General features: G+C 38.7%; 2 protein-coding genes across 5 annotated transcripts in view; both read right to left on the bottom strand.

Annotated features, from left to right (window-relative positions):
* CNTF (ciliary neurotrophic factor) lies at positions 1-10,217 on the bottom strand. 2 transcript variants are annotated; one of them, XM_082747969.1, is made up of 3 exons: positions 10,163-10,217; positions 4,825-4,987; positions 1-3,339 (listed from the first exon to the last, which is right to left on the bottom strand). In XM_082747969.1, the coding sequence occupies exons 2-3, from the start codon at positions 4,936-4,938 to the stop codon at positions 2,851-2,853; spliced, it is 603 nt and encodes a 200-aa protein (XP_082604095.1). In that variant the 5' UTR covers positions 4,939-4,987; positions 10,163-10,217; the 3' UTR covers positions 1-2,850. The 2 variants fall into 2 exon arrangements, with proteins under 2 accessions (XP_082604095.1, XP_082604094.1); XM_082747968.1 differs by lacking the exon at positions 10,163-10,217 and adding an exon at positions 7,948-8,038.
* ZFP91 (ZFP91 zinc finger protein, atypical E3 ubiquitin ligase) overlaps positions 6,698-25,177 on the bottom strand; it is a 49,995-nt gene continuing 31,515 nt past the window's right edge. The window contains exons 3-11 of one of the 3 annotated variants that reach the window (XM_082747633.1): positions 18,075-18,287; positions 17,896-17,932; positions 16,968-17,072; positions 16,321-16,455; positions 15,496-15,546; positions 14,997-15,075; positions 13,735-13,849; positions 10,878-10,977; positions 6,698-10,535 (exon numbers count right to left, since the gene is read on the bottom strand). In XM_082747633.1, the coding sequence (XP_082603759.1) occupies positions 10,025-10,535; positions 10,878-10,977; positions 13,735-13,849; positions 14,997-15,075; positions 15,496-15,546; positions 16,321-16,455; positions 16,968-17,072; positions 17,896-17,932; positions 18,075-18,287 (1,346 nt within the window). In that variant the 3' untranslated portion in view covers positions 6,698-10,024. Of the gene's footprint in view, positions 10,536-10,877; positions 10,978-13,734; positions 13,850-14,996; positions 15,076-15,495; positions 15,547-16,320; positions 16,456-16,963; positions 17,073-17,895; positions 17,933-18,074; positions 18,288-25,177 lie in introns of all 3 variants that reach the window. The other 2 variants (XM_082747634.1, XM_082747632.1) reach the window with 2 other exon arrangements.

Here is a 25,177-nt window from a genome sequence, read left to right as displayed (position 1 = left end):
TTGGGGTTAGAAACTACATTCATGCCTTTTATTTGTATCTAACACACACGCACACACATACATCACTATATAGTTACATGTTATACATTATATATAAATTTTATAGTTATGTATTATATAATACAGTTTACATGTATATAAAAATATGATTCCCCAGAGATCCAATCCATATATAGATCTAAGGAACAAGGAAAGTAAAATCTAAAGACCAAAAATTTCTCTTGGATTCTGGATCCTTAAAGAAACCACACTTCCACAGTGTTGCCCTTATCCCTATCTGTATTTAAGACACACACCTAGAACATGGACCTATTGTTGGTCCCTTTTTCATTGTCTTGTCCATTTCAGATAAGCATGATGCAGTCTACACACTCAGATCCATTCACATTTATGACTTAGTTTTTAAAGGTAAGTGCTCACTTTTCCTTTATTTTATCTACACTTTTCTAAGGATTTTCTCCATACTTCTTTTGAAGCACGTTGCAAGTTTTCTTGAGGAAGAAACTGGTACGGAACTCAGCACGAGCCTGGGAGTACACTCTGGTGACTTGCTGCTTGTGACCTAACAGAGACTTCTACAGGTTCCTATCTCCTCCCATTCAATAGTTAGTACTGGTACCTTTTCTGGACCCTCTGCCACTTCAGATGTGCCTCTTACATATAAATATTCCTTCACACGTAATTCAGAGCTCAAGCCACGTTCCATTGACTTCTGAAACTTCTGCTGACGTCTGCTCTGTCCCACCTCCTAAATATAAGGGGTCACTCTTTTCAGATTCAACAACTTTGTAATCAGTTATTCCCCACTGAAAATTTGTAGTCACCTCTGTATCTATTAAAGAGTGTAAAATATTTCACAGATAAATCTAAGAGTTTCACATTAATTTAATCTAAGAGTTTCACAGGTACTTTATCAATGAGAAATATTGCTCTTGAAGCAGAACCAGTTGGAAGAAGAAGCTTGAATGAAATAAGCCTCTATGCATTTACTAAGGAAATGTCTATCTCTACTCCAAAATTACAAATAAAATAAAACCAAACAATAAACTTCTAGTGGCAGTGGGACCCGAATGTTTATTAACTGCCTCACTTTCTTCTAAACAGGCAACTCTTTCTTGTCTCTGTCGCATCTCTTCTATTTGGTACTCAGCCAACCTCTGAGACACAACTGAACTCCCCCCTCCTCCAGAAAGGGATTTCGGGTCCTTGTCGAGCTCCTTTTCTTTAACTCCCTAACACTTACACCTGTGCCTCCCAATTTCAACCAGTATTGATGTCTTCTATGCATACAAGCTCATTTCCACAAATGCAGAGAACATAGCAGGGCCTTATGTTCCTTGTATTGCCACAGTGCCCAACCCAGAGTCCTTTTAACACTGACCCCATGAACCCTTGTGGGGAAAAGACACAAGCTAGGTCACCCCATCCCATCTCATGCATCCTATGGGTGCCAGCCCTCTCTGATTCCTGATTCACTTAAGAGCACAGGAGCTGATTCAAATAAGTAAACTAAATTAATCTAGGTCCTGCATCCAAGATGGTGGGTTTAACTGGTAGCGTGAAATACCATTACACCTGGGAACTTCTGGATTTATGCCGCACCACTAGTCCACAGACCCGACTACAAATGACCTTTCCATTAATTCCCACATTTGCCCATTGGTGTCTTTCATAGTGTTTCTCTCAAGAACATTCAACACAGCGCCCTGTCTCTCTGTTGTGAAACATGGAGGCTGTGCTATATATTGTTTCAGAATTGCTGGCATTCCCACTGGGAACAGAGTGGGCCTCACCCTCTCCTCATGACTAAGTCCAGAGAATGTGTGGTAAAGGAGTTTTGTGACATTTTAACCTGAGTACTATTCCAACCATTGTCCGTGAATGTTTGCTTACAGGGCCTGTATCGCTGTACTGCTGATCACCATAAATGCGGGGTAAGCTGCTCTGAGCTGTGCCCAACCCTAAAACATTTGGGAACACTTTATAAAGCAGGCTGTATTACAGCACATCTTCAGTTTCCTAATTTCAGAAGTCTGGTGGGCCTACTCTTTTCCCCAAACAGAATTTTAACATCTCTAATGCTCTCGTCTTTGCCAAGCGTGGGCAACAAATACCGCCTTTAACACTAAAACTGTGTCACTGACCTATAAGGACATATAATGGGGATTGTTTTCCAGTGCTGGAGATAGAATACATGAATGTATTTTCCAACTCTCTACGGCAAAGAGGTGCAGTGACAGAGGGTCATAATCAGGCCTCTAGAGTAAAGGGCACATAGACTTTGGGCTAAGAAATACCTGGGTTTGAACTTAAGTGTGCCATTTGCTAGTTGGGTAATTTGACCAAGTTAGAACTTGTTTTCTCATCTGCCAGATGGGAATAACACTACCTCCCTCAAGAGGGTTGTTGTAAATATTTTAAGACACACAGAGCTCCCGGCATACTGCTACAATATAGTACTTAATAAATGTTAGTATTTTTATTATCCAGGAGTTTGAATTGGCTAGAGTCCAGGACTAATTTTTAATCTTCCCAGAAAAGTCATCTAGGACTAAAATTAAACACATTTATCCTGTGAGACTGTTAAATCCTTGTAAAGTTAACTTAGTGGGTAAAGGTTAGAGCACTAAGGTGAAGGATGTTGCCCTTGCCTCCATTCCATTATGGCTCCAACACACACACACACATATCAAACCTGTCCATGTCTCCAACCCTACTTGATGAAAATGTCTATGGTCTCAAAGGCTAGAAAACTTTCAAACCTTTAAAACAAGAATGGGAAACTGAGGCCTCAGGGCAGTGTATATTCCATTAGAAAAGGAAGGAGGGAGAGAGAGGAGGGGATAATTGCTATATTTTCTTGTCATTAGCAATATAAAGGCTCCCATGTGTTGGAATCCCAGTCTGATGAGAAGAAATGACTCGAAGGTCATGGATAGATCTCACTGTCCACTGTGAAAGCTCTCGCAACACCTTTAGGCCCCACAGCTTCTTCTCGAAGAGACCAGCATCTCCACCAATCATGGGCATCCCATCAGCCTCGTTGGGGGGGATCTTGTGTTCCAAGAGCATCATTAATTCCTCCAGCTGGTAAGCAAAGGCAGCAACTTGGAGCAGGATGGTATGTATTGCTTGATGGAAATCCCCTTCAGCTGGAGTAAAATGCACCTGCTGGTCTTCTAAAAGCCTGGCCAACATAGCATGGAAGGCACGATAAGCTTGGAGGTTCTCTTGGAGTCGCTCTGCCTCAGTCAGCTCACTCCACCGATCAGTGCTTGCCATTGGCACGCCATCCACAGAGTCCAGGTTTATGTTCTCGTTCAGGCCCTGATGCTTCATCTGGCCAAGGATACATAAAAACATCACATCTTCTGTAATTATCCCAAAATTTTCATTTAATCTCTAAATCTCATGTGAAGTCTTAAAAACCTTCCTGGTCAAGGATCCAAATTGTAAAGAAAATAAAAATTCTCCAAAAGGAACTCTTCATTTGGGATCCAATGACTGGACTTTAGGAAGACCTTACTCTCCCTGAAATGATATATACTGCTTTGACTACCTATTCATTTTTTTGTGGGAGAATTTGCAGCTTTCATTAGATTCTGAAGGTTGAAAAACACTGGTCTACAATTTTTCCTTCCCACTTGGAACTCCCTCCTGGAAACTGGAATATTTGAATCATACTGGAGTTTTAGGTATTTTAAACTTACTTGAAGACACTGACCGGACCTATTAAGAAGCCCTAGAATTAACCCACTGCAGAGTTTTTCTAACCTCCTCTCCTTCATTATCCACTCTCAATGGTGAAGACAATCCTTTAAAGAATTCAGTGGGAATTAAACAAAGAAAAATTTAAAAATAAAAAACGTTACTTCAAAGAGTCTGACTTCTAACTGGTGAGGCTGTATAAAGATAAACAAATTCTCAGAGAATTTAAATTTAGAACTCTCCTTTTCAGTGTTTCTTTTTTTTTTTTAAAGATTTTATTTATTTATTTGACAGAGAGAGATCACAGTAGACAGAGAGTCAGGCAGAGAGAGAGGGAAGCAGGCTCCCTGCTGAGCAGAGAGCCCGACGTGGGACTTGATCCCAGGACCCCGAGATCATGACCTGAGCCAAAGGCAGCGGCCCAATCCACCGAGCCACCCAGGCGCCCCTTTTCAGTGTTTCTATAATAGCAGGCCTTAGGTGGAGACTGATGGGGATCTCCCACTATCAGAAAACCAACCTGGAACTGCATGGTTAGCTCCTTTGACACTTCCCTAAGTCCCCAGTGAATCTTCTAGGGGCTCCTTTTGATAGTGTAGGTGACCATTCTCCTTAGGCACACAGAGACTTGATATATGTAATGAAAAACTGGGTGGCTAATACTGTACAGAAGAAATTCTTTGGGTTTATGCTGTTCTTCTCCCAATCCTATAAACCTCATTCTTTCATTTACATAGCTCAAAAATTCAGAATGCGGATAATGTGGATGAAGAACCCACACTTCATGGAGGGCCCATGGTTAATCTATTCTGGGAGAATTCAGACTGTAGGCAATCAAATTAGGAATAGTCTCCACGACATGTAGCCAATTCTACCCAGAAACCTATGGCTATTTTCTTATTCGAAGAACATGCCTCCTAAACAGCCCAGAGAAGAAAATAAGGTCACAGGAATTTCCTTAAGGGAAGGAACCATATCAAGTAATAGGCCCCCAATCTATGAATGATTTTATGATTAGGGCCTTCATGACTGGTAATGGGGGCTGGAACATGATGATAAGGAGCTACATCAGAAGAGATGAAGTGAAAACAGACAACAGCAAATTAGGCAACTTACATAAGATTCCAAAAGAGCAGTCAGGTCTGAACGAATCTTCCTTGCTAGCCAGATAGAGCGGCTACAGAGGTCCCGGCGGTGAGGGGTCAGCGGTGAGTGCTCTGCAAAAGCCATCCCCTAACTCAACTGTCCCAGGAAACAAGTGAGCTGGGTTTGCTTCTGTCTACACTGGTCCAAATAAGAAATGTGACTCTCAGACTAAATCCACTGGGCATTCTCTACTAATGGGATTGTGCACCCCACCCCCACCCCCCCTGCCTGACTCAGAGGTGGCAGCAAATTCCTGGCTGTGGATTTTTGTGCCTGTGGAATCAAAGGCCCCTTTTTAATCAGCTTTCTTTCCTGCAGTGTCTGCCGCCATCTCTCTCCTCCACCAGTGCCGAGCCTACTTGTTTTTATGTCATTGTTTTGCTTTTGCACTTAGCAACAAGGTCACTATCACACTAATCCTCATGACACCCCTGCCTAATGTGATCTACTTTATATACACATCATCAGTTCATTTTGTTATCACCGTCCCTTGTACTCCCCATGTCCTCTTCCTTCCTTCTTTCCTTTTTTGGCCTATTAATATTCAATAATATTAAGTTTTTATCATCAATATAGCTGCCATTGATTAAGCAGCTACTCTGAGACAGACACTAGGTAAAAGGCTTTAAAGCCTTTATTTGATCTTTAGGATAATTCTATGAGATAAATACTATTTACCCCATTTTACATTAAGAAACTAAGGCTTAAAGAAACTAAATGTTGCACAAAATCCAAAAAGCAGGCATATCATTTAAATATAGGTCTCTGATTCTCCCATTGACTTTGCAATTTCATTCTTTAGGTTTTTTACATTTTGCTCAAGAAATAAAATTTATGTGAAATGCGTCCTTTAAAAACACAGCATCTTTTCACTTCTATTGTTTCATTACGTATTTAAAGTTAGTTTCATTTACCCTCAACTAAACATCAGCCAGATAAGTCATCTCTAACCTCGATCCTGGTGCCTTCCTCACAGCTGCAGGATGAAGAAGGTACTGTTTAGGCCTGTTCTCTTCCAAAGGACAGGAAACACCCAACCCTGACTGGGAAACAGTTCTAAGGCAGTCTCAAGTGACAACATGCTTTTCTTTTTCTTCCTTATCCCAGTCATACCACACTGCTTCTTAACAAATTCCGAGAATGAGCTGGGCTTTGAAATAAGGGCAAAAAAGTTTAAACGCAGGTGCAGAATTCTTTTCTACTGCATCTAACTTAACTCTGCAGGTTAGAAGATGATGCTCCCCGAAAGAGCTGAGTCATCCCCAAATCAACGGACTTTCACTATTTCATACCATAGACATTTTCTCTAAATGGAAACACATGCCTTCTCAGGTACAAACTTCCACAGTGAAACAATAAAAAAGGGGTGGAAGGGAGGAAAAGTGAGACTGGCAGCCCACAGTAGGCCTTTTAAGAAGGTAGGAGGATTCTATTTTTCCTTTTTTTTTTTTTTAAAGTTCGTACTGGCTATGGACGTGGAGTTTTGTGAAAAAGCACTGATATTAAATGTTATCAAGGTTTTGTCGTTTTCAGACTAACATAAACCTCACAGCATCCTTAAAGTTCTCTCTACTAGATTAATAAGGCCATCTTTTCCAGAAGGCTCAAACACAGGAGGAGTTTCCAAGCTGGCCAGATGATCATAGAATCCTATGGCAACTCAGCATTAGAGATCAAGAACAAAGAGTCAGAAGTGAACTATCTCAACTCTGCCGGAGAGAAGCAATAGCACCTGCCTTTACATAAACGTCATGCTCTGGCCACTGGACTCTCAGTTAACAGCATCAATTGTTTTAACCCTTTGGATAACTGTAACTCAGTACAATCAAGGAAAACAAGTTGCTTCCATGAAGACAACTTTTATTTTTCTTCTTTACATATTTATTTTGGATATGCCTTACCTAGATTAAGAGAAAACAAGGATTTGAAAAGCAGAGTATCCCTTTTATTATAATTTCTTTTTACATAACCTTTTCAACCTAGATTCAGGTAACTACCTGTCTCTCCCATCAAAGGAGAAGGGTCCTGCACATTACAACAGGCAAAAAAGGCTTTTAGGAAATAAAAATATTTTAAATTGATCCATTACAATTTTTTAATTTTCTTGAGTACATTGAAAAGTGGGAAAAAGGAAGGAAAAATGGTACTTTAAACAACCAGACTGTAATAGCCTTAGCCGGGTTTAGTACACTCTTTATATATTTTTCCCAACAGGTACAAAGGAGGTTCAAGTGCTCTATGTAGATGCTTTTCCATACCTGAATTCTTTTTTAATTCCCAGTAATCCTGGCCAGTGTTTTTCCAAACTCTCTGGAGCATAGTAAGTCTCAATTATGCAGAATAACCTTGGACAACCAGAGACTAGGTAGGAGAAAACGCATCTCCCAGAAATAATACTTGTATTTCAATTACATTTTTAGAATTTTGAACTGCCAATTCAGATTGGAGAATATGCAGTGGGGAGAGTTATTAAAAAGGTAACTCAATTTGACTAAGAGTAGAAAATGCAGAATTTTAAGACTGAAAGGGCTCCTTGGAAGGACACAGAAGTGAAGAGCATGAGAAGCAGACAGGCAAAAGAAAGAGGGCCTAGTATAAGACAGCTTACTTACACCACTCTTTATTGTGCTAGCATCTCTTTCTCAAAAGGAAAAAAGATGAAGTCCGTGGAGAGTGTTTTAAGACTGACTGCAAACTGCTGTAATAATTTGCTGAAGCAAATTATAGGCAAGTGATACCTACAAAGAGGTCAAAAAACAAAAGGAGGAAGAAAAGAAAGTTTCTAATTATTAGAACTAACTTGTTGCTTTGGTGGGGAGGAGGGTGATATAGGGAAGAGCATATTTTCCCTAAATCTCAAGTTTTTTTATGCAGTTTGCTTTTGTGTAGGTGGTTAAAATATCTGATGACTAACCACTGCGAATATAACTTACAGAGACAAAGGAGATAAATGTGACAGAGACAAAAGTAAATGTGGGGAACAGATGTGAGCTAGTGAAACAGTACAAAATGGACTTAAAATGGGAGTGGAACAACCTTGTTGTAAACCCACCCAATCAACCTGATAAGTATGTTCAAATGTACTCAACATACCAAGTCAATTCCAAATCCTTACTGTGGGCAGGAAAGCATATTCTACATCCCTTCTATCCTTATTCCATTTTCTACCCCCACACTGGAGGGATGGCAAATCTGCAACACTCTGCAAAGAAACAATAGTGCATTTAAGTCTGCTCGCTGTAGGTGTCTGACGCCCTATTCCCTGGCATCCCAACCACTGACGCTAGTGGGTGTCAAGTAAGCCTCTTTCAGAGATGACATTTTGTTACCCCCTCTTTTGGGAAAAAATATATCAAAGAGAAAATTGATAAACTTTGTAGTTTTAGTGTTTGTGTAAAACAAGCTGTTCCCTATTTTGCTCTCAGCAAAACTTCATTCTTTCCAGCAGCCATCACACATTTCTGACAAACAATGAATAGGGCAAGCCTTTAATTCCAGTTTGTGAGGTACACAGGATAGAAACTGCCCTTCTAATTCTCTAAAAATGAGCCAAATTAAGTTTTTAAGTCTTCTGGGAGTTATAAACTTATACAAAAACATCACCTGCCTCTCCCATGGCCAGTAATAAGCAATCCACCCCAAGAAAATCCCTATCTCAACGGAAGTGGTAATTCCCAGAATTTTAGGTGAAAGCCAAAGCCATTATTATGCAGATTATTAACTTTGTCTATGGAAGCCTTTCCCCTTCTGAAGTGTTATTCTTTATGAAAAGGAAACAGAGTGATTTTCCTTGACTTCAAACTGTACAAGTCATAGACTATCTCTTCGCTAATGGTAGTGTCCTTCACTAATTGGGATCTGGGATGAAACAATGATAAAGCAAAGCAAAACCCAAAACAAAGCAAGGGGCCAGAATTGGGCCAAAAGTAAGGTCTAGAAAGAAATAATGGGGATAAAAAAAGAAATAAATTCACAAGAGAAAAATCTTTTATCTGTAATTCAGACCCTGAACAACCCTTCTTATCCCCTTAAAATTTCTAAATCTCAATGCTCTAAGAACTCAAAGAGCACTAGTTACCAAAAACCTAACATCCTTCCCTAAAAAGGCTTCCGAGAAAGCACTAGGCTACTGTAGTGATTTTGTTAGTGCTGAGGACCAGTTTTCGTTAAAGGCCACTGGAGAGCTATGATTTTAGAGGCTGGCTGTGCTTCTTCAACCCTATATCCTGCCTGCTAAAGTACCTCTTATGGAAAGGACCCCATGTCAGAATAACCTAATCTCTCCCAGCCCCACAAAATATAGCAATGAAGTCCCCCCCACCCAAAAAAAATCAGACTTTCCGTTAATAAATAAGGAATCTCGGGTTCCACAACACAAAAACACACATGTTCAAAGTGCAAATTTCTGCCATTAGTCTGGGACTTGTCTCACTGATACAGAGCCCTGTCTTATGGTCAGAGAAACCATGCAGAGGGCAGCCCCCTCCCTGTTGGGAGCCTGCTTCCAAGCTAGTGAGCACCACTGAGAACCAGATGGAGGTGGTGGAAGGGGACTGAAGTGCTGGGGTCACAGAGGAGGGAGGTGGTCCCCATGAATCCTTCCTTTCTGAAACCCAGCGGGGAATGGAGGAAATGGGGTTGAGTGAGAGGGGTGTGCTGTTTTAACAGCTCACCCTGCAAAGGGGCCTAAAGTGCCAAGTCAAGCTGCCAGCCTCCAGAGATTAGAACTGTATGATACTTTGGGGGTAAGTGTGCTGCAGTGGGTAGAAGCCAGAACCATAGGGCAGCAGTAGAGGAGAAGGGGTTTAGAGGACAGTTAATATACTATCAAGAGTTAAAAGCTGATCCAGAGCACATCAGAGTTACAGGTTTAAGAAGGGATCTGCCGGTGAGCAGGAAGTCTGCCTGGCTGGAACCAAGGAGGAGATAACCCTCGCTTTAAGAGCTTCTTCTTTTTTGCCTACCTTTTTGGTAAAGGCAACATCAATTTTATAAAGGGGACAATAGAGGGAGAAGAGAGGGTGTAGGTGTGTGTGCTGTGATTCACAATGGAAAGAGCAGGCCCTTCAGTTATTTTACTAGATTTTAAATGCTTTAAATTTTTTTTTGTCCTTTTTATCTTTTAAATACAAAGTCTGAGCTGTCCCACTGCCCAAAGTCTTCCCTTCCACTAAGGTCCAGTAGAGTCTGAATCTTCAATCAGAACCTCTGTGGTAGCACCGAGTATATCCGAGTTCATGACCAGCCCTTCAGTGCCCCCACTGCTGCCACTTCCCACAAAGATCTTCCCATCAGCCATCAGGCTCACCCGTTCTGTCCCACTACAGTATGACTTTGACATCCCTTCAGCTTCTAGGAGGAGGCACTCTCCAGACGTGGAGTTTCCCAATGGCTCAGGAAGAAGAGGAAGACCCTGCCCATCTGCAGGTTGTGTCAGCGACTCTGGGCTAGTGCCCAAGATATCTGTGCTGGTGATGAGGGCGCCTGCATTGGCAGCCAGAGCTTCGGCAATCAGCACCTCAGGGTGGCTTTTTGCTTTGTGTGCCACTACGCTGTCCTTCTTCTCAAATTTTTTGCCACAGATATTGCAAGAGAACTGGTAGAAGGAATCTGCATCATGCTTCTTCATGTGCCAATTAAGGGATGCCTTCTGCCGGCACGTAAATCCACAGATCTCGCATCTAGGAACGGAATGGAAGAGGAATGGCTGAGCAGAGAAATGAAGAGGGCTCCTCTTGGGGTCACGGCAAGCATTCAGAGGTCCATATAAAGGCAACAGTCAGAAACACACTTCTTGGGAAAAATTAGGAAAAGCTAACTAGATGGAAAATTAATCTGTTTCATTTGTTTAAAAAACTGAAGGAATAAGCAAAAGTTCACTAAGTAGCATTCCCAATCAATACTCATTCTAATTTGGTAAAAGTCAATAGCAGTGGCGACTGAAATGTTTGCATGGGGGCTAACCAGAAAGTAGGATTGATACACACTTCCCACCCACATGCCCACCAGTAAGTAACACTCACTGTAATGGCTTCTCGCCGGTGTGAATCATCCGGTGGACTGCCAGATTGTGAGAACTCTTGAAGGCCCTAGCACAATATTCACAGATATAATCCCTTTGATCTAAAAAGAAAAATAATGTGGTTAGGGTTCCATGGGGAATCCCTATAAGTGTTTAATTTTCCCAGTTCACAGGAAGTAAGCAGATCATCAGTCAAGTCAGTTACAATAAGGGCAATGCTGTTTTCAATGTATAAAACACCTTGGATAAATAAAATTTTAAAAAGAAATACACCATTTTCAACTTTTTTTGAAAGTCCCTACATTCAGGAGCATAAGGCCTTGTTTAAAAAAAAAAAAAAAAAAAAAAAAGCTAAACAAAGCAAAACAGAAACAATTTAATGGCAATATAAGAATTAGAAGCCCAATCTCAATCGCTGTAATCCAGATTTTGGAAAACTTGCTTAGTAAGTAAAGAACATTTTCCCTGAAACCTGAAAACTTACATATAAAGAATTTGGCACTCAAACCACCACCACAGAATTTGGCATTCCCTCGAAGAAAACTGATCCACAATTAAAGTGGTAATCCTATCTTCTGTTTCAGGTTTAAAACCTGTTACCCAAAACAAACAATTTGAATTCCTCTCAAGAGGTTCAAGTTGCTACTTTCAAATATATGTAAAATAGTACCTATATTCTTTATCTTATTCTCCTACCCCACATCTTCTGCAGCATTCAACTGTCTCCCTGTCATTTCACAATCCCCCCAAATTTCACAGCATTTTGATGAATCTGGTAACATGGTGTTGAATCTATGGGCCAAAGAAGCACTGCACTTAATTATTTCTTTATTACTTGGTTTGGGAAAGAAGCAGATAAGAGATGCTCTGTATCTCTTGAATAAATGACCACTATTGTTTTCTATAGTTTTCACTTAAAACTGCTACAGAAAGTCACAGGGAAAACATGAGGATAAGTTAAAAGGCAAATAGTATGCAATTTAATTCTATATTCCATCCCATATCGTTCTAAAGTCAAAACAAAAAAGAGGAGCCAAGTCTGTCTCAAGTTAGAATACATTTCAGAATCAATGGGGGATATTCCTGAGCAGGTCTGAGGCAGTCTGAGATGTTGCATCTCGAACAGTGGATCAAGTGCCACCAATGCCTCTTGAGCTATCGTCTACATGCTGAGTAGGCAAGGTCTAAAAATGCACTTTTAACCCAGGGACAACTCTAAGTGTCTGTCTCCCAGGTCTTGTCCACCTTTCTAGCTTCATAGTCACATGGCAAGCCTGGTTGGGGCATCCATTTGCTTAAATAAATCACATCTTCAAAGGGAATCTGTCTGCACTAATTTGGAAAAAGAGAACTACAATAACATCATAAAACTGTACTAACCAAATGTAAGTATCTGGAATGGACTGAACTTCTAAAACAGTCAGTTTGTCACAGTAGTCCTGTGATATTTAGCTAAAGTAGTCTAAACTGGTTGTCAGAAACTACTTTTGTAGAGAACAACATAATTAACAGGGAGAAGGAGTGGAAAAAGGCAGCAAGCTGCAAGGAACGGAGTGGAGACAGACAGCTCTCTCCGGAAGCAGCATGGTACAGTGCAGAGACTGTGACTCTGCAGTGATTCAGGCCTGAGCGCAAGTCCTGCTGCTCTGAAATGTCTACTGTGTGCCAGGCCCTATGCAGTAAACAGCACTTTATGTGTTATCTCATTTCATCCTTAGACTAATTCCCCAGTATCAGTGACATTATTATCCCTTGTTTTTCAGATGAAGGAAAGTGAGAAGTACCTTGTCTAAGTCACACATACAATAAACACTGGGAAGGGTACATCTGCCAGTATTACTGGGGTAGAAGACAACTAGAATTCCTAGTCTTACCCCTCTATGACTGTGGAGAACATGGCATGTAACAGTACAGAGTCTGGCACCTACTCAATTAGCACTAATACGCATCTTCATTTGTTCCCATTAGATGAACTGCACACAGACTGTCAGTGGCTAAAAATGAATGCAATCTGAAATCATCCTACATTATGTATAATATAGGCATTCAGTTTCTCTTTTTGAGTCAATAACTCCTACAGGAGATGACATGTGAATTCAGTAGCTAGCCTCCATGAGTGCAGTAGCAGCAGAAGTGCCAGAAGCTACTTAGTAGTTACCATAAACCAACAGGCAAGCCTCTTTACCATCAAGGTTCTCTCTTCATAATCCCCACTTCCAGTCCGTAAAAGCTCCTCCAAATATCTACTGGAAATGGCAATAGAAAATCCTGGTTCTACTAGAACCTAGCAGTGTGACCAAAGGCAAGTTACCTAATGTGCAAAGCCTTTGGTTTTCTTAGCTGTAAAACAAGGATAAAACAAGAGAACTTGGTGATGCTGAATGGATGGATAAGCAGTTAATAGTTGATACAGGATATGAACTCAATAAAAGATTATTCTGGTCACAGAAGTTCTTTAAAAAGTCAAAGGACAGGGGCGCCTGGGTGGCTTAGCCGTTAGGCGTCTGCCTGTGGCTCGGGTCATGATCCCAGGGTTCTGGGATCGAATCCTGGCATCGGGCTCCCTGCTCAGTGGGAAGCTTGCTTCTCCCTCTCCCACTCCCCTTGCTTGTGGTCTGTCAAATAAATAAATAAAATCTTAAAAAAAAAAAAAAAAAGTCAAAGGATAAAAGTAAAAAGCCCTAGTTTGCTCATCCCTTGCAAAATTTGTTTTATTACATTTTATTTTCATACCTTCTCTCACACTTGACTGTAGACTCCTAAGATTTATATTAGGAAGAAATATAATCACCAATCTACACACATTTAAAAGCAGAATGCATTTAACACGTGATAAAACATTTTATTTAAAAAAGTACCTGTATGATGTTTGGCATGTCGTAGAAGTTGCTTCTGGAGCCTGAACAATCGCCCACAGGAGGGATGAGGACATACATATTTCTTCTTCAGCAAATGCTGATACTTAATGTGGTGCTAAAATAGTAAGAGAAAATAAAGAGGGGGAAAAATGAAGGCTTTCTGAAAGCCTGTTCCTCTGCTAAGTCAAAAGTTTTAAAGAGGGGCATTTGGGTAGCTCAGTTGGTTAAGCGTCCAACTCTTGATTTAACTCAGATCATGATCTCAGGGTCCTGAGATGGAGCCCCCCATCAGGCTCCATGCTGGGTGGAGTCTGCTTGAGACTCTCTCTCTCTCTTTAACCCTCTGCCCCCACCCCCCACCCAAAAAAGTGCTAAAGGGAAACCAGATACTCTGAATATGGGGGGGGGGGTGAATAACAGTATAATAAAACAGTTAAGAACACAGGCTATGAAAATAAGACAGACCTGGGTTCCAACCTGGGTCTGTCATTCACGAGCAGTGTGACCTCAGGAGATGTGCTTAAATACTGTGAGTTACAGTTCTCATGTGTAAAATGGAGGTAACTATCAGTGTCTCACAGCGTTACTGCGAGGATACAGAGATCACATGTTGTATGGTGCTTAGTGCAGCACATGGCATACAGTGGCAGGACAGAAGCATTCACTATTACCACAGAGACAGAATCAGGGTTAGGGTCTTAGTCTTGCATTATCCTTGCTGCTAAACTAAAAACCAAACAGGTATTTCTTTAGCTTTAGCAATAAACATTTCACTTTCATGTTTTCTGCCAGACCTAAATATAAGCTGCATCTTTAATTCATTTAAAAAAAAATCTACTTAAAAAACCCCAAAACCAAAAACCCTAAAAATTAATTATTTCCTTTAAACATTATTTCAGAAATCACAGGTTAGAGTTGCTAAATTTATTTTTTAAAAATACACATTATAATAAAGTTTGCTCAACTGTGTCTTTAGCTTGTCGGTACAATCATCTCTTTATATCAGTAGTAGTTTCAACACCACAATGGGATACTACTCCAAGATTACAAGGAAATCCTTTATTTGACCTCATGCTGTTAGACATTTTTCTTTTAAGACAATGACTAAAGTAATTTTACGCCTTTTTAAAGGAAGATTTTTCTTGACAATGTACGGCAATGATAAAGCCTACACAAGTTCACAAATTATAGCATCTCATGAAATGTAAGAACCAGTAATGGAACACAACCTGAAAGGCTGCCTTACATAACAATCTACTAACCTGCAAATAGCGAGGGTGAGCAAGAACAGTTCCACATCCTTCCATCTCACAACGGACATACTGGATTGGAGGCTTTTTTCTATTATCAATACGTAGGAGAAAAGTTAGCAAACAGAAGAGGCACTCTGCACAGTGGCTTAACTCAATGCACTACAGGGAAAAGCAATTTTATAGCATGAAGAATTAATATCTCTTTGCTAGTATAGAGCTTGCACAGAATTTGTTAGAAATAACCAGAAACTACCAATGTTTGATAAGAGTTTTTAAAAACAGCACAAAATAAACCAGTAACCCCCCAAAAGGTAAAGAAGTGTTATGATTTTTAGAAACTTTAAGACCTACAATGGAATAAAAACACAGGAATTCTGCATCAAGGACATTAGTAAAGTTGCATCTGAGAAATTTTTAAACAGCCATTCCTGCAGGGTAATTATGAGTAATTATGTGAGTAAAATGCTTACTACCAGGAATAAGGAACATAGTTAGGAATATAAATTACCTCCTTTTGGGTAATCGTGGACTTTTGTCATCTTTTCGCCTTCTTCCTCTCCTATAATTAAAGAACAGAGTAACTGTCCACATATTCCAGAATGAAGCTTACAGAGTGAAGGGTGACTAAAGACATACACTCAAGATCAAAGAGCAGGTGGCAGAAACAGAGGATAACGCAGAACACACAGAGCCAAAAACATACCTTACAAGCCAAACAAAGATGTCATTCTGAAGTAATTTCACAGAAATAAATCTGCACTACAAGTTAAATATAAACCTATCACAAACTACACATTACATGGAAGATTTGGATAAACCTCAAGGTTACTACCTGAAGAGTAGTTCCAGTAAAAACTTGATCACTTAATCAATTTAAAAAGTAGAATAAAGGAGTCTATTATCTAAAAACCTTAAGAATATAAAACTAAACTCTCCTTTTAATAGAACCAAAAAGACTAAACACTTAAAACAAATCTTATTTCTGCAACAGGCAATGACTGCTGGACAGAAAGTCAAGATTCTTCAATCTCTTGCCCTCATTTGCTCTTCTTTTGAGGATTCACATTTGCCACACTTTTTCTTGCTATCTTTACTCACTCTGCATCCCATTAGCTACTACTGTCCTGCCCACTCATTTAGACGTCTTTAAGTACTGCTCTGGATTAAATTTAAACTTTTCAAGCTTTTGAGAGAGCCTCTACAATGAAACTGTCAGCTGCCTGAGGCAGCAATATGCACCTGTCAATAGCCCTCCTCACACTCCCACTCTTTTCCCCACCAATGGCTTCAAAATCTGTTAGGTTTCCATTTTTAGTAGTAATTGCCTACTCACTTCCTGGGAGGTTCCTCATCCTCCCTGATTTCATGCTCTTCTTCTTTCACCTCTACCTCTACTTCCACTTTAATTTCTTTCTTCTCCTTCTCTTCTTTCACCTTCCCTGATTTTCTCCGTGGTTTTGGGGTCTCCCTGAAAATACAAACACATTTCAACATTGGTATCCAGCAAAGGATCATTGCAAGGGAAACTGTGAAAGGGTAAAATGTGCACTTATCATCGATTTATTGTAAAATTATGATCCTTAGCTGATGAAATGTGATTTCCAGTCAACTATTCCTCACGTGCACAGTAAAAGCCGTTAGGCTAACAATACCTGGGAATCAGAACTCAACTAGAGTTGTAAAGAGAAAGACAAAAGTAAAAAAAAAAACCTCTTAAGTATTCAGGCAACTGATATCTTGTTTCATCAAGATGAAGTACGAAGACATCCAAAAATTTGGATATGATAAAAATAGAGTTCTATAACTAGAAGACAGGGCTGGGAGAAGGAGTTATAAGACAATGTTAAATACATGATTAATTACTCATTTAAAATTAAGTCTATACCCATCAGTTCAGCAACAAGGTGAACTAAAAGCATGCAGCAGTGCTTTCCTAACTTATTTTTCATTGACATGTCTGCAGTAAAATCCAAGACGTGCCTCTCTAAGTGGGGTTTGTAGGTCTCGTCTCTTGGGTCATCTTTGAATGGTATTTCCTCTTCACTGATTAACATCTCTTCTTCCTCTTCCTCCTCCTCATCACTACTAAAAAGAAGCACATTTCTGGATTAGAATTTCTAGTTGTAAGGATTATATCCCACTGGATTTTATTTGCTAATTTATTTAGAGGTTGCCAAAGATTCACAGTAAGTTATCTAGAATTTTCATCCTTATGGTCTAATTGGACTGCAATCTAGCTGTTTTATCCTCACAATGGTAATTCTAACTAAAAATACATAAATCCTAGAAATACTATTCCTTCGTTAAATAAAGGTAAGGTGATGACTGTTCAACGTCACTAAGAGCTAAAATAACAAACAGCAGCAGCAGCCAAAACAACGGACCTTATATAGTGCCTGAGTGGTTCAGTTGGTAAGCGACCAAACCTTGATATTGGCTCAGGTCATGATCTCAGGGTTGAGACATGGAGCCCTATGTCAAGATTCTCTCTCCTTCTCCCTCTACCCTTTAATACCCCGTCCCCCAACCCGTTCTCCCTCTCTTAAAACACAAACAAAAACAACCGACTTCATAATCCTGTATCTAGTAATCCAGTGACCTGCATTACCAAAAAGATGAAAAAGCCAAGAAAACAAAAATTCACAAGACTTACCATGGAATACAAATTTCAAAAATCCCACTTAAAACATCCACACTTCCCATCAGTGGCTAGCACGGAATAAGCCAGAATACAGAAAGTACTCAAGACCTGCTTTTGGAACTAAGGTAACTAAAGATTACATGGTTAACGCTCTAATCAAGAATGAAGTGACATCTAAACTAAATACCAAAACCAAAGTTAAAATTTTAAAGGCTCAATGCTCTTTCAAGTAGAAAGCAACTTGATATGAAATATGAAGTTTCTTACCTAATGCCACCTGGAGACTGATGTTCTTCTGCTCCATCTGGAGAAAGAAAGCAGAACAAAATCTTATCTTTATAAAGGAACCCCTGTATCACCATACCTACCGTGAAAGGTAAGCTATTTTACATTTAAAAGGAGCAGACAACCAGTTATTAAAGAACCATATTCCATGTATACTGTACCATAATCAAGCTGATCTGTATTTGGTTCTGATTTGCAGATGAGCTGCAATGAACCAGTCTTCGACCTAGAACTTCGGGTGTTCTCTGTGTCAAGATGCCGAGAAACAGATGTCCTGCTACTGCTGCGCCAGCCCCTGCTAGGCCTAGTTGCAGCAACGGAAACTTCCTGAGGGAGGGTAGAATCATCTTCTTCCTCTTTCTCTTCCTTAGGATCTAGATGAAAACATATACCATTGCTTATGGTTAACCAATAACCATCTCAGTATACCTACTATTGTAAATAAAAAGTTAATAAAGAAGAAGGTAAATTAATTTATTTTTCAGCAGCAAAGCCCCTCAGATTTTTATACTGAGATACCAGAAACAAGATGAGAGAAAACGTACCCTTACTGTCATCGTTCTAAAACTTCCATGTGGTCAAGCAGCAGTTTTATATTGTAATATCTACTAAAAAATGGACTAAGAGAAGTATGCAAAATGCACCCAATTCAATTCATGGGATTCTAACATTTACATCCAAGACAAAAGAAACTAAATTGAGTGCTCCCAGAAAGATAGCCAGAACTTCTTACAGAAGCACAAGAAAGGAACAATCACAGCTCCAGATGTTTTAGCAACTGAACAATGCTAAAGAAATTGCTAAAGAGGAATCCCATATTAAAAATGCCTTCCCTTGACTCTATTCAATAGTTCTTAGAATCACACCATGAGTGTGAACTTATCTACAGGGCAATCATGATAAGTCCTACTTTAGGCATCCTACGAGATGCTGTGCACAGGTACACACACAATCTATCCCTCTTATCCTATATTTTCTTCATGCTTTGAAGAATGAACGAAGTGAGGTAGGGCTATTCACTCCTGAGCAATAAGTAAATAACAAAAAAGCTTAATATAACTTTTGTCCCTAGAGTAACTTATTACTTATATATATGTTAGTATATTAAAAGTATATTTTGACTATGGGCAATTCTTTTAATACTCTCAGGATGTAAAAGGCCTTTCTAAGAACAATATAAAATTTAAAGTCTTAATACTGATACCTGTGACAATATAAACATAAAAGCAATTTTCTGCACGGCAAATTCCGCTGTAAGTCTAACAGCACAACAGAAAAAGAGCAGTTCAGTAAAAACACATGGCTTTCACACAAACGAAAAGGTCAATCCTCTCATAATGGGAGAAACTCAAGTGAAAACAGTTAGTGTGATACCACTGTTCTTTATCATACTGGCAATGATCTGAATGTTTGACAAGTGTGTATTAGGAAGGCTGGAGAAAAGAGTAACATAGATGATAGCACATGCAGTGGCAAAACCTCTATGAAGGACAATTTGGCAGTATCTATCAAAATTATAAATGTACAACCTTACACAACCTAGTAATTTCAACTACTAGGAATTTATCCTACAGAATTATAATCACACTTATGAAATGACCTATGTATAGAGGCAATCACTATACACTGTTTTTAGTAGTGAAAGAGCAGAAAACTAAACATCAGGAGGGGACAGCATGGAAATAATTCCATGATACTTTATTATGCAATAAAACCTCACATCCATATAATATCCAAATATTATATAGGTATACATTTGTTTTATATATAGAGAAATAAATGTTATATATGTAAGACATATATCTTTTATACGGTAATACTTCTGGAAGGATGTACAAGAAATTGATAAGTACTGGTTACTTACAGAGAAGGTCCAAAATTATGCCCAGTAATTCCTCAACATCTACCCTAGGAAAATAAACTGGCACATGGAGGTTCATGTTTATAACAGCTAAAGAATGGAAACGACCTATCCCATTATCCTCTACAAGAAAATGTTCAAATAAACCATGGCATATTAGTGAGATGGAATATTAGGTATCTGTAAAGAATCACATGGAATTGCTGGTAAAAATACTATGTTAAACAAAAATTAAGCAAAAAATAAAACATGAAACTATAACTTTTTTTTAAGATCTGAAAAATAAAGTTTCCTCCACTGTGGAAGAAGGTGGTGAATGGGGGGCCACTGCAACTTTAACTATATACTCTTTGAAAGTTTTAAGAGAATATACTGAAGTACTGAAATAAAACTAGTTTGAAATACAGAGAACAGCAGAGTGAACTCCTAATAACTGGACATAATTATTAAATTAGTTATGCATTTCCTTTCAATTTTCCTTCCCACTTATTAGTGCCTTTCTCCTTGTTCTCATATCTGAGCTACTTTAAGTATCAAGATAATATAATAATAATAACAATAATAGTAAAAAGGTTAGAATTAAAAATATCTTCAACTACATACAGTCCACAGTTTGGCTACTGTGGACACTGCTGCTATAAACATTGGGGTACAGATGGCCCTTCTTTTCACTACATCTGTATCTTTGGGGTAAATACCCAGTAGTGCAATTGCAGGGTCATAGGGTAGCTCTATTTTAATTTTTTGAGGAATCTCCACACTGTTTTCCAAAGTGGCTGCACCAACTTGCATTCCTACCAACAGTTTAAGAGGGTTCCCCTTTCTCCACATCCGCTTCAACATTTGTTGTTTCCTCTCTTGTTAATCTTTCCATTCTAACTGGTGTAAGGCAGTATATCTCAATGTGGTTTTGATTTGAATTTCCCTGATGGCTAATGATGATGAACATTTTTTCATGTGTCTGTTGGCCATTTGTATATCTTCACTGGATAACTGTCTATTCATGTCTTCTGCCCTTTTTTGACATGAATATCTGGTTTTTTTGGGTGTTGAGTTTGAGGAGTTGTTTTCTCTTCAACAGACGAATGGATAAAGAAGATGTGGTCCATATATACAATGGAATATTACCCAGCCATCGGAAAGGATGAATACCCAACTTTTATATCAACATGGATGGGACTGGAGGAGATTATGCTAAGTGAAATAAGTCAAGCACAGAAAGTCACTTACCATATGGTTTCACTTACTTGTGGAACGTATGGAATAACATGGAGGACATGAGAAGGAAAGGAAAAGTGAACTGGGGGAAATTGGAGGGGGGAGATGAACCATGAGACTGTGGACTCTGAGAAACAAACAGGGTTTTAGAGGGGAGAGGGGTGCATGATAGGCAAGCCTGTGGGGGTGTAATTAAGAAGGGCACATATTGTATGGAGAACTGGGTGTTGTACATAAACAATGAATCTTTGAACACTGGGGAAAAAAAACCCAAAAATGAACAAACTATATACAGTCCAATGAGTTTTACCCATAAAGTAACTGCAAGGCCAAAGACAACTTGTTCAAAATCACAAAGCTAACTAAGAAAACTCAGATATAAAAATCATGTCTTGAGACTAGCAATCAAGAACTTTTCCATCTAGGTCATGGCTGCTTTTAAGATAATTTCTTCAGAGGGAACAATTATTCATCCTCTATAAAGAAGGATAAATAATGAAGAGTCTTCCTTTTTACTCAATAAAACTAATTTGGACTTTAAACCCACTCCATAACTTCCTGTAAAGGTTTTTTCCTTCATGATGAAAGGATTATATGGCCGCACCCTTTCCTGACCTTGGTCAAATGATGGCAATTTGATGAGAATTGCTTTTACCTATAAATAATAAGTATAATAGCCTATTTTATGAATACCACCCCATTCCTCCAAAACTCTAGTCTTAAAAATAAAGTATTATCAGAGGCTGATGTCAGCAAAAATGTCCCTCAACAGAAACAAACATGCATTCATATGCATGCCTGTGCGTGCACATACATACATACCAGAATCAACTTTGTAAAAAACTCTGGTTTTTAGCAACCAAGTGAACACTAAAAGAGTTAAACAAGACCTTTAAGGAAATCTTGATCAAATCACTCACTGAACACAAGCTAAAGGAAAAAGAGACTTAAGAGATGACAGAAGACAAAGACTACAGTGTTTAAAAATATGCTCAAAAAAGCTAAAGGCTTTAAAACATTGACAAATAACTAACAGCAATCATAATAACGTCTCAACAAATAGAGAATGTCAATAAAGAGGTGGTAATTATAAAAAACAAAATCTGGAGCTGAAAAGTTAAACAAATGAAATGAAAAATTCACTCGAGGATTTAACAGATTTGAGAGAACGGACGAATTGGCAATCTTTAAGACAGGTCAAGTAAGAGTATCCAGTCCAAAGGACAGAAAGAAAACAGAGCCCAAGATACCCATGGGACCATAAAACGTAGTGACATATACTTGAGTCTCAGGAGAGTGCAGAGAATGGAATTTTCTGAATAAATAAATAAATAAATAAAGGCCAAAAGTTTCTCAAAATTAGTAAGACATGAATCTACACAAACAAAAAGCTCCACAAGCTCAAACTCCAGAGGGACAAATTCTGTGAAACTGAATTAAGGAAACATATTTACAGTGGAGTTGGCTGGCCAGAAAGTGAAGCTCTCATGCCATACAATTTGTTGCAATCCTTTGCAGACCCCAAGAGAAAGAAGCCCAATCTACTATCCCAGCAGGAGGAAGGAAGATTTTTTTCCTTGCCTGGCAACAGCCCAGGCAATGAGACACAGTCACAACTCAGCTAATGAAAGTCTAATACATTTCAAACTCCTAGTTTACTCCAATGGACTTTGTGTTTCTAACAGCCCCCAACCAAAAGTTCCTCTCCTTTGTTCACAGGATTTGCTTATGGCTTTTGTTATTGCTTGCTTGTCCAGAATTCTAATTCCTTTGCTATTCCTGAATAAACCTATTTTGCTGGTAAAATAATTGACTGTTTTACTTTTAAGGTCAATGACTCAAGAGATCCACACCAAGACACATTACAATCAAACTGTCAAAAGCCAAATATAACCTTGAAAAACGAAAGAGAAATGACTCATCAGGTACAAGAAATGCTCAATATCATTAACAGCCTATTGCTCATCAGAAACTACAGAGACCAGAAGGCAGAGGGATTCCATATATAAAGTGGTAATGTCAAGCAAGAAATCTATATCTGGCAAATTACCCTTTCAAAATGGAGACATTCTCAGATAAAAGTAGAATTTGTTGCTAGTAAGATCTGCCCAACAAAAAATGCTATAGGGAGTTCTCCAGGCTGAAAGGACACTAGAAAGTAATTCAAAGATGTATGAGGAAATAAAAAACTGCAGTTACATAAATAAATATAAAACAGTATTATTGTGTTTTTGATTTATAACTCCTCATTTTTCCCCTACATGGCTTAAAAGTCAGGTATATATTAAACAGTAATTAAAAACCTATTTTAATGGGCACACTATATAGAAAGATTCCAAGTGTTGCTCAATAATTCATTCCTTAATTTATCTAATTCCTCTCATTTTTAGTATGAAGTGATAAGAAGAAACCAGACTGCACTTAACCACACATAGCCTGGAAATCTTCTCAGCTAAATATACAGGTTCCTCACTTAGAAGTTCTACTTTCCACCCAAGAGAACATAATTCAGCTAAGTTATCTGCCACTTTATAGCAAGGATCACCTTGTCTCCACTGCCCATCAACATGTCTATCATTTCCTTCTAAGGCCTCTCCAAATTACTTTTCACATCTGTATTTCTGCCAACCTTTTTTTAAGGCAATTCAGGCTGCTTAATGATTAACTGCCTTAGAATTCCCCCAGGTACTAGCCATTAGCCAAAATAATCTCCACATTTTCAGGTATTTTGTTGCAGCAACACACCACTTCCAGTACCAAACTCTATTTGTTTCCTAGGACTTCCATAACAAGTTACCACGAAGACCTATTTATCTGCAAAGATCCTATTTCAAATACATAACATTCACAAGTATTCAACATCTTTTGGGGGGAAACAATTCAACCCAAGGCAAGTGACTCTACTAATAGAAGACAAGCTAGACTTCAAGTCAAAAACTGTTATATGAGACAAAAAAGGACACTGTATATCAATAAAAGGGTCAATCAAGAAGCTATAAGGATTATAAACATATACAAACCTAATATATGAAGGAAAAAATGACAGAATTGAAGGGAGAAATACCCAGTACCAAAATAAGAGAGAGACTTACTTTCAGTAATGGATAGAGTAACTTGTCAGAAGTCCAGTTTGGAAATAAAGGACTTGAGCAATCCTGTGAAAAAATTAGACCTAACAAAGAGATAAAAAATACTTCACACAAAACCAGAATACACATTCTCAAGTACACACAGAAGATTCTCCAGAGAAAACCATATGCCAGCCACAAAACAAGTCTCAAGAAATTTTAAAAGATCACATAAAGAATATTCTCTGATCACAGTAGAATGAAACTAGAAATCAGCAGCAGAAAGAAAACTAGAAAATGCACAAGTATGTGGAAGTTAAACAATACACTCTTCAAACAAATAGGTTAAAGAAATCACAAAGGAAATTAGAAAACACTTAAAGATGAGTAAAAAGGAAAACACAAGATAGCATAACTTACAAGCTGCAGCAAAAGCAATGCTTGGGGAGAAATTTATAGCCATAAATGCCTACATTAAAATAGAAATAACAAAACAAGCAAAACACATGGCAAATCAATAATTTACACCTTAAAGAAAAAAGGGAAAAAAGGAAGCCAAAGCTAGTGGAAGGAAGGAAATAAAAATTAAAGTAGAGATAAATAAAATAGAAATCAACAGAGAAAAATCCATAAAACTGGAAGTTGGTTACTTGGAAAGGTTAACGAATTGAAACCTTCAGCTAAGCTTTAAAAAAAAAAAAAACCACAAAACTCAAATTACTAAAATTGGAAATTAAAGTGAAGACCTCATTACTGACCTTATAGAAATAAAAAGGATTGAGAACACAATAATTATATGCAAACAAATGAGATAACCTACATGAAATAAACACCTAGACACACACTAAAAAACTCAAGACGAAACAGAAACCTGAACATACAACAAGTGAAAAGAAAGAATCAGTAATCAAAAACCTCCCAAAGAACATCACCAACCATAGCCAAACTATGGAAAAAGCCTAAATGTCCATAACTGATGAATGGATAAAGAAGATTTGGGGCACCTGGGTAGCTCAGTGGGTTAAAGCCTCTGCCTTCGGCTCAGGTCATGATCCCAGGGTCCTGGGATTGAGCCCCGCATCGGGCTCTCTGCTCAACAGGGAGCCTGCTTCCTCCT

This window comes from Mustela nivalis (assembly GCF_964662115.1).
Source record: "Mustela nivalis genome assembly, chromosome: 9".
Lineage (NCBI taxonomy): Eukaryota > Metazoa > Chordata > Mammalia > Carnivora > Mustelidae > Mustela > Mustela nivalis.
Note: the sequence above shows the minus strand (reverse complement) of the source record. Positions and strands in the feature narration are given on the sequence as shown.